The sequence below is a fragment of the Erythrolamprus reginae genome, chromosome 10 (genome assembly GCF_031021105.1).
Source record: "Erythrolamprus reginae isolate rEryReg1 chromosome 10, rEryReg1.hap1, whole genome shotgun sequence".
Lineage (NCBI taxonomy): Eukaryota > Metazoa > Chordata > Lepidosauria > Squamata > Dipsadidae > Erythrolamprus > Erythrolamprus reginae.
The window spans coordinates 23,119,876-23,133,858 of NC_091959.1; the positions used below are offsets into that span (position 1 = coordinate 23,119,876).

At 40.7% G+C, this 13,983-nt stretch overlaps 1 protein-coding gene across 2 annotated transcripts in view; it reads left to right on the forward strand.

The window, feature by feature from the left end:
• Positions 1-13,983, forward strand: part of ABHD2 (abhydrolase domain containing 2, acylglycerol lipase) — a 47,220-nt gene that overhangs the window by 20,491 nt on the left and 12,746 nt on the right. For both annotated transcript variants that reach the window (XM_070763302.1, XM_070763303.1), the window contains exons 4-7: positions 4,741-4,916; positions 8,976-9,143; positions 11,184-11,367; positions 13,870-13,962. In XM_070763302.1, the coding sequence (XP_070619403.1) occupies positions 4,741-4,916; positions 8,976-9,143; positions 11,184-11,367; positions 13,870-13,962 (621 nt within the window). The remainder of the gene's footprint in view (positions 1-4,740; positions 4,917-8,975; positions 9,144-11,183; positions 11,368-13,869; positions 13,963-13,983) is intronic.

The window sequence follows — 13,983 nt, forward strand, 5'->3', positions numbered from 1 at the left end:
TTTCATTCTCTATTTGCTTTGAATGTTTCTTTCCAGCCCTAACCAGGTGCTTACAATGTTCCCAGCTCTTACCAGATTACAAGCTTTTTCATTGTTTCTCTCTGCAAAGAATGTTTTCCAAACCCTGTCTTTGTAGGGGTTTTTTTTTTTCTCCCATTGCTTTACTTGCTCCAAATGTTTCTTTCCAGCCCTAACCAGGTGCTAACAGTGGTCTTAGCTCTTACTGGCTTGCAAGCTCTTTCATTGTTACTCTCTCCAAATAAGAGGTTTTTTTAAAGCCCTAACCAGTGAATAAAATAATGTACTGAAGCTGACCAGATTAAGGATGCTAGCCAGATGAATACCTGGCAAGCAGATTCTCTTCCCTATGTTCCTCCCCCAAAACTAAGGTGCATCTTATACTCTGGTGTGTCTTATACTGCAAAAATACGGTACCCTGTTTTCCCCAGAATAAGACATCTCCTGATAATAAGCCCAATCAGGGTTTTGAGTGCATTGCAATATTTCATGGTTCAAAAAAAATATAAGACACGTACGTATGTATGAGTGAGTGTGTGTGTCTGTGTGTGTATGTGTGTGTGAGAGAGAAATAAGCTAGTGGATAAAATGGAGCCCAGAGGAACAGAGTGATGAACTTCTAGTACCATCACTCATCTAAAAAATAGAATTAATATAAAATGATGCTACCCTTTACAATACCCAATTCAGCAGTTAAATTATACAGTTATTGCTTTTTATATCAAAAGCTATAGGAGGGCCAAAAGAATCGTTCCAGTAGATTGTGATGAGGAGGAGAGAAGCTCGAAGGCTTTGTGTTTCATTGACAAATAAGACAAGACTTTTGGAATATTTTCATCACAGTTTTAAACTCATACACTGCGTTATTAACCACAAAGATTTCAACTGCTTTCTGTTTGTCCCTTTTAATACATCTCATTTCTGAAAGAATTTTAGGGAGGTGAAAAAAGAGACGGCCAAACTGCTAAAAAAAACACCCCACCCATCTTTAATTTCCAGTAGGAGCATTTAATAACTCTGTGGCTAACCCTTCATGCATGTACTGCTAGTCAGATCAAAACACTGCATGGATCGTGAAAGATGTATGAATCTCCCTACAAATGAATAGGATAGGATTACACTCCTCGCGGTCCCATTGCCTTAACTCTATTACTGTCAGAGATTCCATGACATCACAAATTCCTTGGATAAGTGTCTGCCTTTTCCCCTCCTTTTCGTTCATGGGTGTCCTCTGCAGGCTCTTTTCATTCCTTTTTGAATGTACAGTACTGTATTTCTCGGAGTATAAGATGCACCTTAGTTTTGGGGGAGGAAAGTAGAGGAAAAAAATCTAACTACCAGGTATTCATCTGGCTAGCGTCTTTAGTCTGGTCAGCTTCGACATATTATTTTATCCCCTGGTTAGGGCTGGGGGAAAAAATCTTCAGAGGGAGTAAAGATTTAGGGCTGGAAAAAAACTTAGGGGTAGCAATGAAAAAATCCTGCAAGCCAAGAAGAGCCAGGAAGATCGTTGGCACCTCATTAGGGCTTGAACAAAAAGCTTTGCAAAAGATACATTTGGAGTATAAGACTCACCCAAATTTTCAGCCTTTTTTAGGGGGGGAAAGGTACATCTGAGTCTTTTGTGATTGGGTGGCATAGAAGTCGAATAAATGAATGAATGAATGAATGAATGAATGAATGAATGAATGAATGAATCTTATACTCTGAAAAATAGGGTATGCATGCCACTCTGCTACCCCCCTCCTCAGAACTGAGCATTTCTTCCTTCCAACCGTTTCCACTTTTATTCCCCTTTCATTTCTTTTGCTAAAGTTTATTGTGATATAAAACACAAATAGAAACAAAAGAAAGCTGAAGTAAAATGGAAGGGACCAAAAGAAAGATAGAAGAAAGGGGACTTCTGAAGGTTTGGGGGTTTTTTTGACGCAATAGACAACAACAAAATTGTGGATGAATGTGGGTGACTGTTTTCAATAACCAGGGTTTTAGATAAGATTTTATGTTTGGGTTTCTTACATGTTGTGTTTTGCATTCTTGTTTTGTAAGCCGCCCGGAGTCTACGGAGAAGGGCCGCCTAGAAATCCAAATAAATAAAATCAATAAAAATCAATAAATAAAATAAATAAAAATTATAACCTCAGCCCTTTGCTCCCTATGTCTATGGGGAAATTGATTCCCCCAGCTGCTTCACGTTATGTATGGATTGCTGAATTGTGTGATTGTTTTTAATAAGGGTTTATTAATATGTTCTGGTTTTTAATATTGGATTTGTAAATTGTATTGTTGTTGGAAGCCGCTCCGAGTCCTCGGAGAGGGGTGGCATACAAATCTAATAAATAAACAAACAAATAAACAAATAAATAAGTGTTTCAAATCATTTCTGTAGCAGCGTTTCAAATAGTTTCTATACCGTGTTTCCCTGAAAATACGACTGTGTCTTATACTTTTTTGAACCTCGAAATAAGCCTTAGGCCTTATTTTTGATGTCTTATTATTTTGGGGCGCATGGAGCAAGACTGGGCTCCTCTTGCTATCTTACCGGATTTCCAGCTCTGTCTCCCTAACCAGAGGAAAGAGTGGGTACCATTTCCACAGAGCCTTCTCTGTGGCAGCCCCGGCCCTCTGGAACAAACTCCCTCTGGAGATACATACCGCCCCCTGCTTCCTGGTCTTTCGTAAAGCTTTGAAGACCTACCTCTGCCGGTGGGCATGGGGGCCATGAATGTTGAGATTGTCTCCGGCTGATATTATGAATGATTGAATTGGATGAATATGGAGGACTGTATATGGGGTTTTCTAACATTTTTAGTAATCTTGTACAATTCTTTTAAAAATAATTTAGATTTCTTTATATATATTGTTCTATTTATAATGTTGTACACCGCCCTGAGTAGTCTCGAGAAGGGCGGCATGGAAATCTAATTAATAATAAGAATAATAAGAACCCGTTGCGCATGTGGTTAAATATTTTCAGGGAAGGCTTATTTTCATGATAACAATGCTCTTTCTTTAACAAGTATTTCAGCTTTTACTACCCCTAATGAGGGCGCCAATTACTTTGCAACCTGTACTCAGGTTCCTGAGCAATGCTGACTAGCCGTTTCCATGTTTAAATATTTGACAGAACATTACAACCACAAAATGTTGGATTAAAATGGCTCCTGGCTTGTTCAGCAGGGCCATATATTTCTGGATGATCGGCCTCTAAAGAATGTACTTGTCCTGTTTGATCGTTCGGAAATGCTAACCAGGTGTTTTCTGGCAAGTTGATGGCGGCATTGAAAGCAAAGTCTGCCCATTTTTAAACTCTTCATTTCCTCTTCTTCACCACTCCCCCTTTGGTATATCTAAAACCATAAAATTAAGATAAAAGGCCATCTGCTTTAGCGTCCATTATGGCACTTTCGCGATGAGTCTAATATATATGTTGTTTGCTCTTTTTAAAAAAGTGCTGCTTTGGGAAGTGTGTTTTTCCCCCCAGAGGTCACTAAATTATACCTGATATATCAGACTTGCCATCTGTTGCCCCTTTGGCTCTTTAATGGTGACCTCTGCTATTTATCCGACTTATCTAGATTGTACATTAACTTAGGTAAACATTTGTGTTCAAGTTGGCCAGCTAATAAAAGATCTATCTTTTATCTATTATTTATGTTGTGTTTGTAGAGATAAACATTTGTGTCCAAGACAGCCTGCTAATAAGTTAAAGGTCTATCTGTATTTATTGATTCGCATTGCTTTTATGGATAACTATATGGAATTATAACCTTTATTACAATTAATATATTGTACTTTGGGTTTTTCCTCCCCCCCCCCTAATTTAAGCATTTTTTTACATATGGGGTTTCTCCCCCCCCCTCCCATTTCTCTGAAAATATAAGTATAAATTAAATTAAATACTGTACTATTACATTATACTATAAATTAAATACAGTGTTACCTCATCTTACAAACCCCTCGTCATACAAACTTTTCGAGATACAAGATTTTTTTGCCTCTTCTTCCAAACTATTTTCACCTTATAAACCCAAGCTGCCGCCACTGGGATGCCCCGCCTCCGGACTTCTGTTGCCAGTGAAGCACCCGTTTTTGCGCTGCTGGGATTCCCCTGGGGCTCCCCTCCATGGGAAACACCACCTCCGAACTTCCATGTTTTTGCGATGCTGCAGGAGAATCCCGGCAGTGCAAAAACAGGCGCTTCGCTGGCAACGGAAGTCTGGAGGTTGGGTTTCCCAGTGAGGGGAGCCTCAGCGAAATCGCAGCATTACAAAAACACAGAGGTCTGGAGGTGGGGTTTTGAGGACTTCAGTGTTTTTGTGATGCTGCAATTTTGCTGAGGCTCCCCTCACTGGGAAACCCCACTTACAAACTTCCGTTGCCAGCGAAGCACCCGTTTTTGCGCTGCTGTGATTCCCCTGCTGTGATTCCCCTGCAGCATCACAAAAACACGGAATCCCAACAGCACAAAAACGGGCGCTTCGGTTGGCAAAAGGGGTGAGTTTTGGGCTTGCACGCATTAATCGCTTTTCCATTGATTCCTATAGGAAACATTGTTTCATCTTACAAACTTTTCACCTTACAAACCTCGTCCTGGAACCAATTAAGTTCATAAGACTAGGTATCACTGTATTTATACTATTGTTAAATATTATAAATTAAAGATGTGTCTGAAAGACATTTGCATGTATTTCAATGCATGCATTTCCATTTTCTCTTTAGGTACATCCCACCTTTAATCTGGGGAAAGAGTGGGCATATCCAGACTGCTCTTTACGGGAAGATGGGGAGAGTAAGTTCACCGCATCCTTACGGGCTTCGCAAGTACCTCACCATGGCAGACGGTGCCACAGCAACTTTTGACCTCTTTGAACCTCTAGCTGAAAACAGCAGCAAAGGTTAGCCTCTCCCCATCTGTTCTTTCTTGACCCGGAAGTTTGAGTAAATATTTGCAGAAAATACTGGGTGCAACATTTACTCCCATAGAAAAGCTGGAGGTTTATTGGAGCCATAATTCTTGGACTGAGTTTCAGGTTTCAGGGGAGGGGGCTGGGTTTTGAACCTGTGGCCTGAGAGCACAGGAGGAAAGATGATTTTTATTCCCATCAGATAAGAGGCATTGCTTCACGGGTTTGATTTCTACTTTAGGGGTAGAATTCAAATGTTGTTCCTGTCACCCGTAAAGGTAATGTCTGTGAGATAGTTGACTAGATACAGCTAGCCCTAGACTTACAACAATTTGTTTGAAGTTACCCAGGAGCTGAAAAAAGTGACGTACAATCATTTTTCACACTTATAACCTTTGTAGCATCCCCATGTTGGTTATGACCTATAAAGCCTTTCATGGCATCGGACCAGAATATCTCTGGGACCGTCTTTTGCCACACAAATCCCAGCAACCAGTTAGGTCCCACAGAGTTGGCCTTCTCCGGGTCCCGGCGACTAAACAATGTCATCTGGCGGGACCCGGGGGGGAAGAACCTTCTCTGTGGCGGCCCCAACCCTCTGGAACCAGCTCCCCCCCGGAGATTAGGATAGCCCGCACACTCCTTGCCTTTCATAAACTTCTTAAGACCCACCTCTGCTGTCAGGCATGGGGAAATTGAAACATCTTCCCCAGGCCTATATAATTTGTGTATGGTATGTTGTGTGTATGTTTTTTAATTATGGGTTTTTTAGTTTTTAAATATTAGATTTGTATTTTACATTGTGTTTACTATTGCTGTGAGCCGCCCCGAGTCTACAGAGAGGGGTGGCATACAAATTTCATTAATAATAATAATAATAATAATAATAATAATGATGATGACCACGTGATCAAAATTCAGATGCTTACTACTTATGACTGTTGCTGTATGCCAAGGTCATGTGATTACCATATTTTTCAGAGTATAAAACACTCCAGATTCCTTTTTTGTGAGAGGAAAACAAGAAAAAAAAATCCGCCTCTGCCTCCCAGTAATTTGCCTCCTTGCAGCAAACAAGCTGTTTCAGTTTCCGCTCCGAGTCCACGGAGAGGAGCGGCATACAAATCTAATAAATTATTATTATTATTAGTATTATTAGTATTATTATTATTATTATTATTATTCAGCACAGCCTGATTAGCAGAAGGGGAAAAATAAAATCTGCCTCGGCCTCCCAGCAATTTGCCTCTTTGCAACAAACAGAAAATAGCCCGTTTCAACTTCAGCACAGTCTGATTAGTACATGCAGCTAATTGTCAGTTTATTATTTATTATTATTTATTATTTGGATTTGTATGCCGCCCCTCTCCGAAGACTCGGGGCGGCTCACAACAAGTTGGATCGACCTCATGACGATCAGCTGTTTCAGGCTGCAAAGAATGCCGTAATTGATTGTGGCCTCTGTTCACCCCATTTTTGGTAGGTGGGCTACATTCGGTGTATAAGATACACCCAAATTTTCACTCTCTTTTGCGGGGCGGGGTGTGTGCGTCTTATACTCCAAAAAATACTGAGCCTTTTTGCCAAGTTTTGGCAAGCAAAGTCAAGGGGGAAGCTGGATTCATATAACTGGGTTACTGACTTATCAACTATAGGCATTCCCTTAACACAGTGGTTCTCAATCGGGGGTTGGGACCCCATTGGGGTCGCCTAAGACCATGGAAAAAAACAAATTTCCCATGGTGATAGGAACTAAAGCTTCTATTCGGGGCCTTGAAACATATTTTTACAACCTGACCAATCAGGTGTTTACAGTGAGGGTGTCCCTCTGACCTTCCTGCCAATCATCTTAAACAGGGGTCCCCAAACTTGGCAACTTTAAGACTTGTGGACTTCAATTCCCAGAATTCTCCAGCCAGCTGGCTGGAGAATTCTGGGAATTGAAGTCCACAAGTCTTAAAGTTGCCAAGTTTGGGGACCCTTGATCTTAAAGCTCTGCTGAGAGAATTGGTGCTAGACTTATGGTTGGGGGTCACCACAACATGAAGAACTGTATTAAGGCGTCACGGCATTAGAAAGGTTGAGAACCATTGCATTAACAGTTCTGGTAAGAGAGGTCATAAAATGGAGGCAAAACTCACTTAACAAATGTCTCACTTAACCACAGAAAATTTGGGCTCAATGGTGGTTGTCACTTGAGGGCTACCTATCAATCGATCATTAATGCTTGAGATTAAAGTCTGTTAAACAGACTGTAAAGGCTGGGATTTTGTTTGTCCTCTGGGTTAGAGGCGCTTAATTAAATCGGAAACCTGTTTTGTTTGCTTGAGAAGAATCCACCTTAATCATATACTTGAAAGTTGAAGGGAAAGCACTCCACTGGGTTTGAAGTATCCAAGTGTATTGGAAACTTCTACCAAATGTCTGAGATATTCTCCTCCCCAGCGTATTCCTTTTGCCAGAAAAACACGTGGCTAGTTATTATTTCCTGCTGCAGAAGAACCTTGAGCAGCAAGATACTTTAAAAGGCGACACTGCGCTCCTAACCTTAGCTTAATTATTGCTTAGGAAGTATTGTTTGGCCTTCTCCCAAAGGATTCCTTATTTTCCATTTGTCACAGTCTTGAAAAATATACAAACCAAAAACAAATCCCTTCTCATCCAATCTTCTTGCTCCTTTTCATAAAGCAGAGGTCTTCAAACATGGCAACCTCAGGGAGTTGAAGTCTGCAAGTCTTAAAGTTGTCAAGTTTGGGAACCCCTGTCCTAAAGAATAGTTTTGAGAAGGGGAACATGTCATGAGGTGTAAGTTAGTTGTTTGTTTGTTTGTTTGTTTGTTTGTTTGATTGATTGATTGATTGATTGATTGATTGGATGTCTATGCCACCCCTCTCCGAAGACTCGGGGTGGCTTGCAACATATAAAAAACAGTAAATTACAATAACATTAATCCAATTAAATGAAAATTAAATAGCTATCTAAAATCCCTAAGTATTCAAATCAATCACACCCATTCGTACAACGATCATGCAATCATTTTTTGGCCAGAGGGCTAAGATCTAATCAGCCCAAGCCTGACGACATAAATGGAGTCTTAAGACCCTTGCAGAAGGTGAGGAGGGGGGGGCCAGTACGAATCTCTGGGAGGAGCTGATTACAGATGGCCGGGGCCTCCACAGAGAAGGCTCTTCCCCTAGGTCCCGCCAAACGACATTGTCTGGTTGACGGGACCTGGAGAAGACCGACTCTGTGGGACCTAACCGGTTGCTGGGGTTCATGTAGCAGTAATACCAGCATTACTCACAAGAGGTTCAGATGGAAGAAGCTTATCTCTGCAGCTTATCCTCAGCTGTTTTAAGACCACCGCCACAATTTGAAGCTTCTCAGATGCAATGGAAGAATTCTGCATTAATAGAGCCAGTGACTATGACAGCTTAAAGTTAGAGTTTGCATTTGGTAGGCTTCAAATAAAGAAAACTACTTTTTAAAGTCTTTGAGAAAAAGAGGAAAAACATTCTAGGTGTGTGTGTGTGCATGCTTTAGTTTTTCCCTGGTTGCTGTCACTTGCTGAAATTAATTTTTTTAAAAACTTAATGAATTTGGCTATTAGACAGATAAAGATGGGGGATTAAAAAACAAAGTTGTTTCTGGAATTTTAACAGTCCCATTTTAGAGAAGTTGTCTTAGTCAGTGGTTGCTAATTGGAGAAGTTGTTTTCAGCGATGCTTGCAGTAACCTGTCAAAATACATTCTGGATCATTTTAAAGAGCTTGGGTAAACAAACTGAAGTTGCATAATGGATGTCATGTTTCCTCTCTGTTGTACAGTAACATAATAAATTACCACATTCTGAGCAAAAGTGTGTGTATGTGTGAGTGTGGGTGTGTGTGTGAGAGAGAGAGAGAGAGAAAGAAAGAAAGAAGGAAAGAAAGGTAAAATTTGCTTTGTTCTGAAATTAGTCTCTCTAGACCAAAATTAGCAAATGAAATGTCATTTTGTATCTTCCATATCAAAGTTCTTAAGTTCTTTCTCTCGAATGTTTTTATTTAGAAGATATCACAATGGTCATCTGCCCTGGCATAGCTAATCACAGTGAGAAGCAGTACATCCGAACCTTTGTTGACTATTCTCAAAAGAAGGGCTACCGATGTGCTGTCTTAAATCACCTTGGGGCCCTCCCAAACATTGAACTGACTTCGCCACGCATGTTCACTTACGGTAAATATTTGTTCACTCTTCCATCTTCTATTAGTGTTAGTTCCTAGCATGCCTGGGTTCCTAATATCAAAGGTAGGAGCGAGTTTGACTTGATCAGTAAACTTTCAAATGGCTCAGCTCAAACTTTTACAGTGAGCCCTAATGAGCTTTGCTTGGCTTTGTCTCACCATGTGAGCCCAACCAGAATTATGGTCTGTTAGGAGAGTGTTTCCCAACCTTGGCAACTTGAAGATATTTGGACTTCAACTCCCAGAATTCCCCAGCCAGTGAATGCTGGCTGGGGAATTCTGGGAGTTGAAGTCCAGATATCTTCAAGTTGCCAAGGTTGGGAAACACTTTGTTAGGAAACATAAGCATGTTATTAAATCAATCTAAAGCAGTGGTGACTAACCTTTTTGTCCCCATGTGCTGGCCTATGTGCCAAAAATGGCGCATCAAACCATCCCACCTGGCCTGCGCAGCCTCGCTGGCCATCGCATGCATGGGAGTGGCGAAACCTGGAAGAGCAGTGTTCTGGTGCGCATGGGCACACCGGCACCTGAACTTCTGGTTTCCATTGCTGCCGTGTACCCAACAAAGAGCTGGCCATTGCTCATGCGTCCGGAGGTAATCTGGAAGTTCGGGTGCTGGCCTGCGCATGTGCACTGGAGCACTGCTCTTCCAGGTTTTGCCAATCCTGCGCACACAATGAACAGCTGACCGGTGCATGTGTGTGCGCACAGGAACGGGGCAGAGGAGCCAGTGAGGTCGCGTATTCTCCGCGGGATGCCTCTGCGTACCGTTTCCGGCATGCGTTCCATAGGTTCTAAGGGAAAAAAATATGACCTAAGTTACTTTTCCTTCAGTGAAAAAAGACATTTTTCAACATGTGCATGTTTCTATATGCATAAAGAGAAAATATAGAGCTGTTTTCCCCTAGGAATATACATGCAATGCTGTAGTATCAGTTTCTTTAGCTTGATTTAGATCAGTGATGGTGAACCTTTTTTCCCTCGGGTGCCGAAAGAGCATGTGTGTGTACTATTGCGCATGTGTGAATGCCCACACCCGTAATTCAATGCCTGGGGAGGGCGAAAACAGCTTTCCCTGTCCCCCAGAAGTCCTCTGGGGGCTAGAAACGGCCTGTTTCCCATCTTCTGGTGGGCCCAGTAGGCTCGTGTTTCATGCTCCCCAGGCTCAAAAGGCTTCCCTGGAGCCAGGGGAGGGTAAAACACCTTCCACCATCCCTCTGGAGGCTTTTTGGAAGCCAAAAACACCCGCCCAGAGCCTCTGTGCGAGCCAAAATTCAACTGGCCAATACACACCTGCACATTGGAGCTGAGCTAGGGCAACAGCTCATGTGCCAGCAGATAACCTGTTCCATAGGCTCGCCATCACTGACTTAGATTGTAGTGCCAGAAAAGGGAATAAAACATAACAGTAGTTTTTCAATAACTACAACACTTTTGGAGAGTAGCACAAACTGATACTTCTTAAAACCCAAGGGATAAGAGTTAACACCAAAGGAAGAATTTGTTTTTCCATTGAAATCCTGTTGGCTCCTGCCATTCCTTGTATCCTGTTGTTTATGATGAGAATTTCAAATCTCTAGTGTAAGCCTTTGGCATCACTTTAAAAATAATAATAATTATAGTCTGTAGCCTCTGGAGTGTTACTGAGAAATCAAAATGTTACTGTAATGCTCTACTCTATCTTTTATTTCTCCTATGCTTTATTTAACTATAATCAGTTTTGCCGCTTGAAAACTCTGTACTGCAATGGCAAGTTCTTAAGAATAGAATGCTATCATTATGGTATCTGGTTTTCACTATATGTTGTTATCCTCTGTTTCTTGTTTTATGGTTCTTAAAAGGTTCCTAATTTCTTAACTATGATTAGATTGTTTTTTAACGTATAGAAGTTTTGAAAAAAAACATGGGAACTTACAGTTCCGTTTGTGATGTAAGCCAGGGGTTCTCCAACCTTGGCAACTTTAAGACTCATGGACTTCAATCCCCAGAATTCCCCAGCCAACATGTCTTTGCCTTTACTGTTTCATAGGTTGCACCTGGGAATTTGCTGCCATGGTGACCTACATCAAGAAGACATATCCTCAGTCCAACCTTGTTGTTGTTGGCTTTAGCCTGGGCGGAAATATAGTGTGCAAATATCTTGGGGAGTCCCACGTTAACCAGGAGCGGGTGCTCTGCTGTGTCAGCGTGTGCCAGGGGTATAGCGCATTGAGGTAAGTTGACTTACAAGCTTTGTTGTGGTAGACCAGGGAGTGAATATGTATGATAAGTGCTTTTGTTGAGTGTAGAGCAGATGTCTTCAAACCTGGAAACTTTAATGCTTGTGGACTTCAACTCTCAGAATTCATCAGCCAGAATAGCTGGTTGAAGTATTGTGGGAGTTGAAGTCCACAAGTCTTAAATTTGACAAGTTTGGTCTCTTGGTGTAGAGGAAGTAAGCCATTTCTACATATCTTTTACTCAACCTATTACCTCTTTTCTTTCAAAATACTGTCTTTTCAGAAATTATGTCAATAGAAGGCAACATTTCAGCTATGTGTTCTTCACACAGAATCCTGGTGGTTCTGCCGTCAGAATTTTACGCAAGAAAAGAAAAGCAGTGAGAAACATATTTGAAATATTTTACTTCTGCTTGCTCTTCCTCCACTTAAAATAGTGGTTTACCAAAGCTTTCAGAATTTTTAGCATTGCGTCATCTAATTAAATTTCTAAGATTTATCAATCATCTTAACACATTCAGTAATAGCAATAGTACTCAGACTTATCGTATATACAGCATTTTATAGCCCTGTCTAAGCGGTTTATAGAGTCAGCATATTGCCCCCAACAATCTGGGACCTCATTTTACGGACTTCGGAAAACTGAGTCAACCTTGAGCTGGTCAGGATCAAACTGCTGATAGTCACCGGTTGGCAGAGTTAGCCTGCACTACTGCAGTTTAACCACTTTGCCACCACGAATTAACCCAAAAAGGGTTAATTTCAAAATCTGGCAAAAAAAATCTAAATATACTACAGATAGGAAATTATTTTAGAAATATAAAAATAATTAAAAGATTTGAAAGAATAAAGGCAGTTGTCTGTTGTTGGGGGGGAAATACTACCTCTTTAGAAGGATATTTTATTTTTCTTGGGCGGAAACCTCAGGTGACCTTTCAGTCTGGTTTGATTCAGTCCCACACTAAAAGGAATACAACCATTATCTTCATCTGTAAAATATTGGTTTATCAGTCCAATACATGTAATTCATGGGTTAAATAAAAGCCTCTTCAGTGTTCAATTTCCATTTTAAAATAGCTAATTTGACCCAGAATGTTATTGAAATACAATACTACAACTACATCTTATCTAAATAAATGCTAGACTGGCCAAAATTAAGTGACTTTATATTTGAAAGTCTATTAACATGCCAAAAGCACACTAATTATCCAGAAGAATTGAGCCATATCCGTATTAAAAATATATATCAACCCAATTTGACACTTAATTTCTCACAGGTTTTATATTTCAGACATAGTGACAACAATTTTGTTCAGATTGAATATTTAAAACCAACAATGCAAGCTTTATACAGTATTTTACATCTGATTTTGTCCATCCCCATACTAGACTAATAGAACTGGAAGAAAGTGGGAAGATAGTGTACTTAATGGGCAAATGGACCCAACAGTTTGCTTTTTGCAAACAGCTTGATACAACGATGTTGCATGTTCCATGTTTATGCAGTCAAGAGTTTGGAAGGCACAATATGGCAAGGAAAGATTTTCTTGAACTAAAGAACTGATGTAAGGTGTTTCCCCTGCCAAATATTAAAAGAAGCTTTCAAGTCAGGATTCTGGGTTGATCCATATGTACTTTGCCAGCTTTTGCAACATCTGATCATTCAACTGATTTTAGAAACGACCCTTTGAGAGAATAAAAGAGACCATACACTCTTTTCTTGAATGTTTCTTTTGCAAGTTGTTGCCAGCTTCCTATTGCTGTTTTTGAGGGGTTTGTTCCCTCTAATGGTGGACTTTTTAATAGCACTTCTCTGTTCCATTGCCTAAGTTTGTTGGAGCTATGGTTAATCCTCAACATGCGACTAACAGAGATTGCCCATTAGGGTTGTATGTCATTTCCATCATAAAACTTTTTTTGCAGTTATCGTTACACGAACACAGTCATAAAACAAATACCCTAGTTCAGGGTTTCTCAAACTTAGCATTTTTACAATGGGTGAACTTAAACTTTCAGAATTCCTCAGCCAGCAAGGAATTCTGGGAGTTGGTCCAGTCAAAGTTGCAAGGTTGAGAAGCACATCCCTCATTGTTAAAGGAGCACAGCATCGTTCACTAGGGCCTGGTTTCTGCCCCCAAGCCAGAATTTTCAGCAGGACTCTGATGAAACATGGCCATGAGATTGCATAATGCTACAAATGGCCATCTGTGCAGGCATGTTGCTGAGTGTCAGCGGTGTGGTCACATGATCATGGGGTGGGGGTGGTGACAGTCATAACTTCAGAATTGGGTTGTATCTTCTCTTTTTCAGGTAAGTCGTAACTTCAAATGGTTCACTAAGCGACCAGTCCTAAGACGAGGACGACTTGTATTGATGGTCCCCAGGGGGGACAAAATTAAAGAGCAATGTTGCAAGTTCGCCTCTTATCACCATAACCTGAGAATAACGTTTATTAATTGGTTTTATTTACTTATTTCCCGCCTCTGTCCTTGTTAGGGCCCAGGAAACCTTCATGCAGTGGGATCAGTGCCGGAGATTTTACAATTTCCTCATGGCAGACAACCTGAAGAAAATCATCTTATCGCACAGGTACAGGAATATATCTTGTTT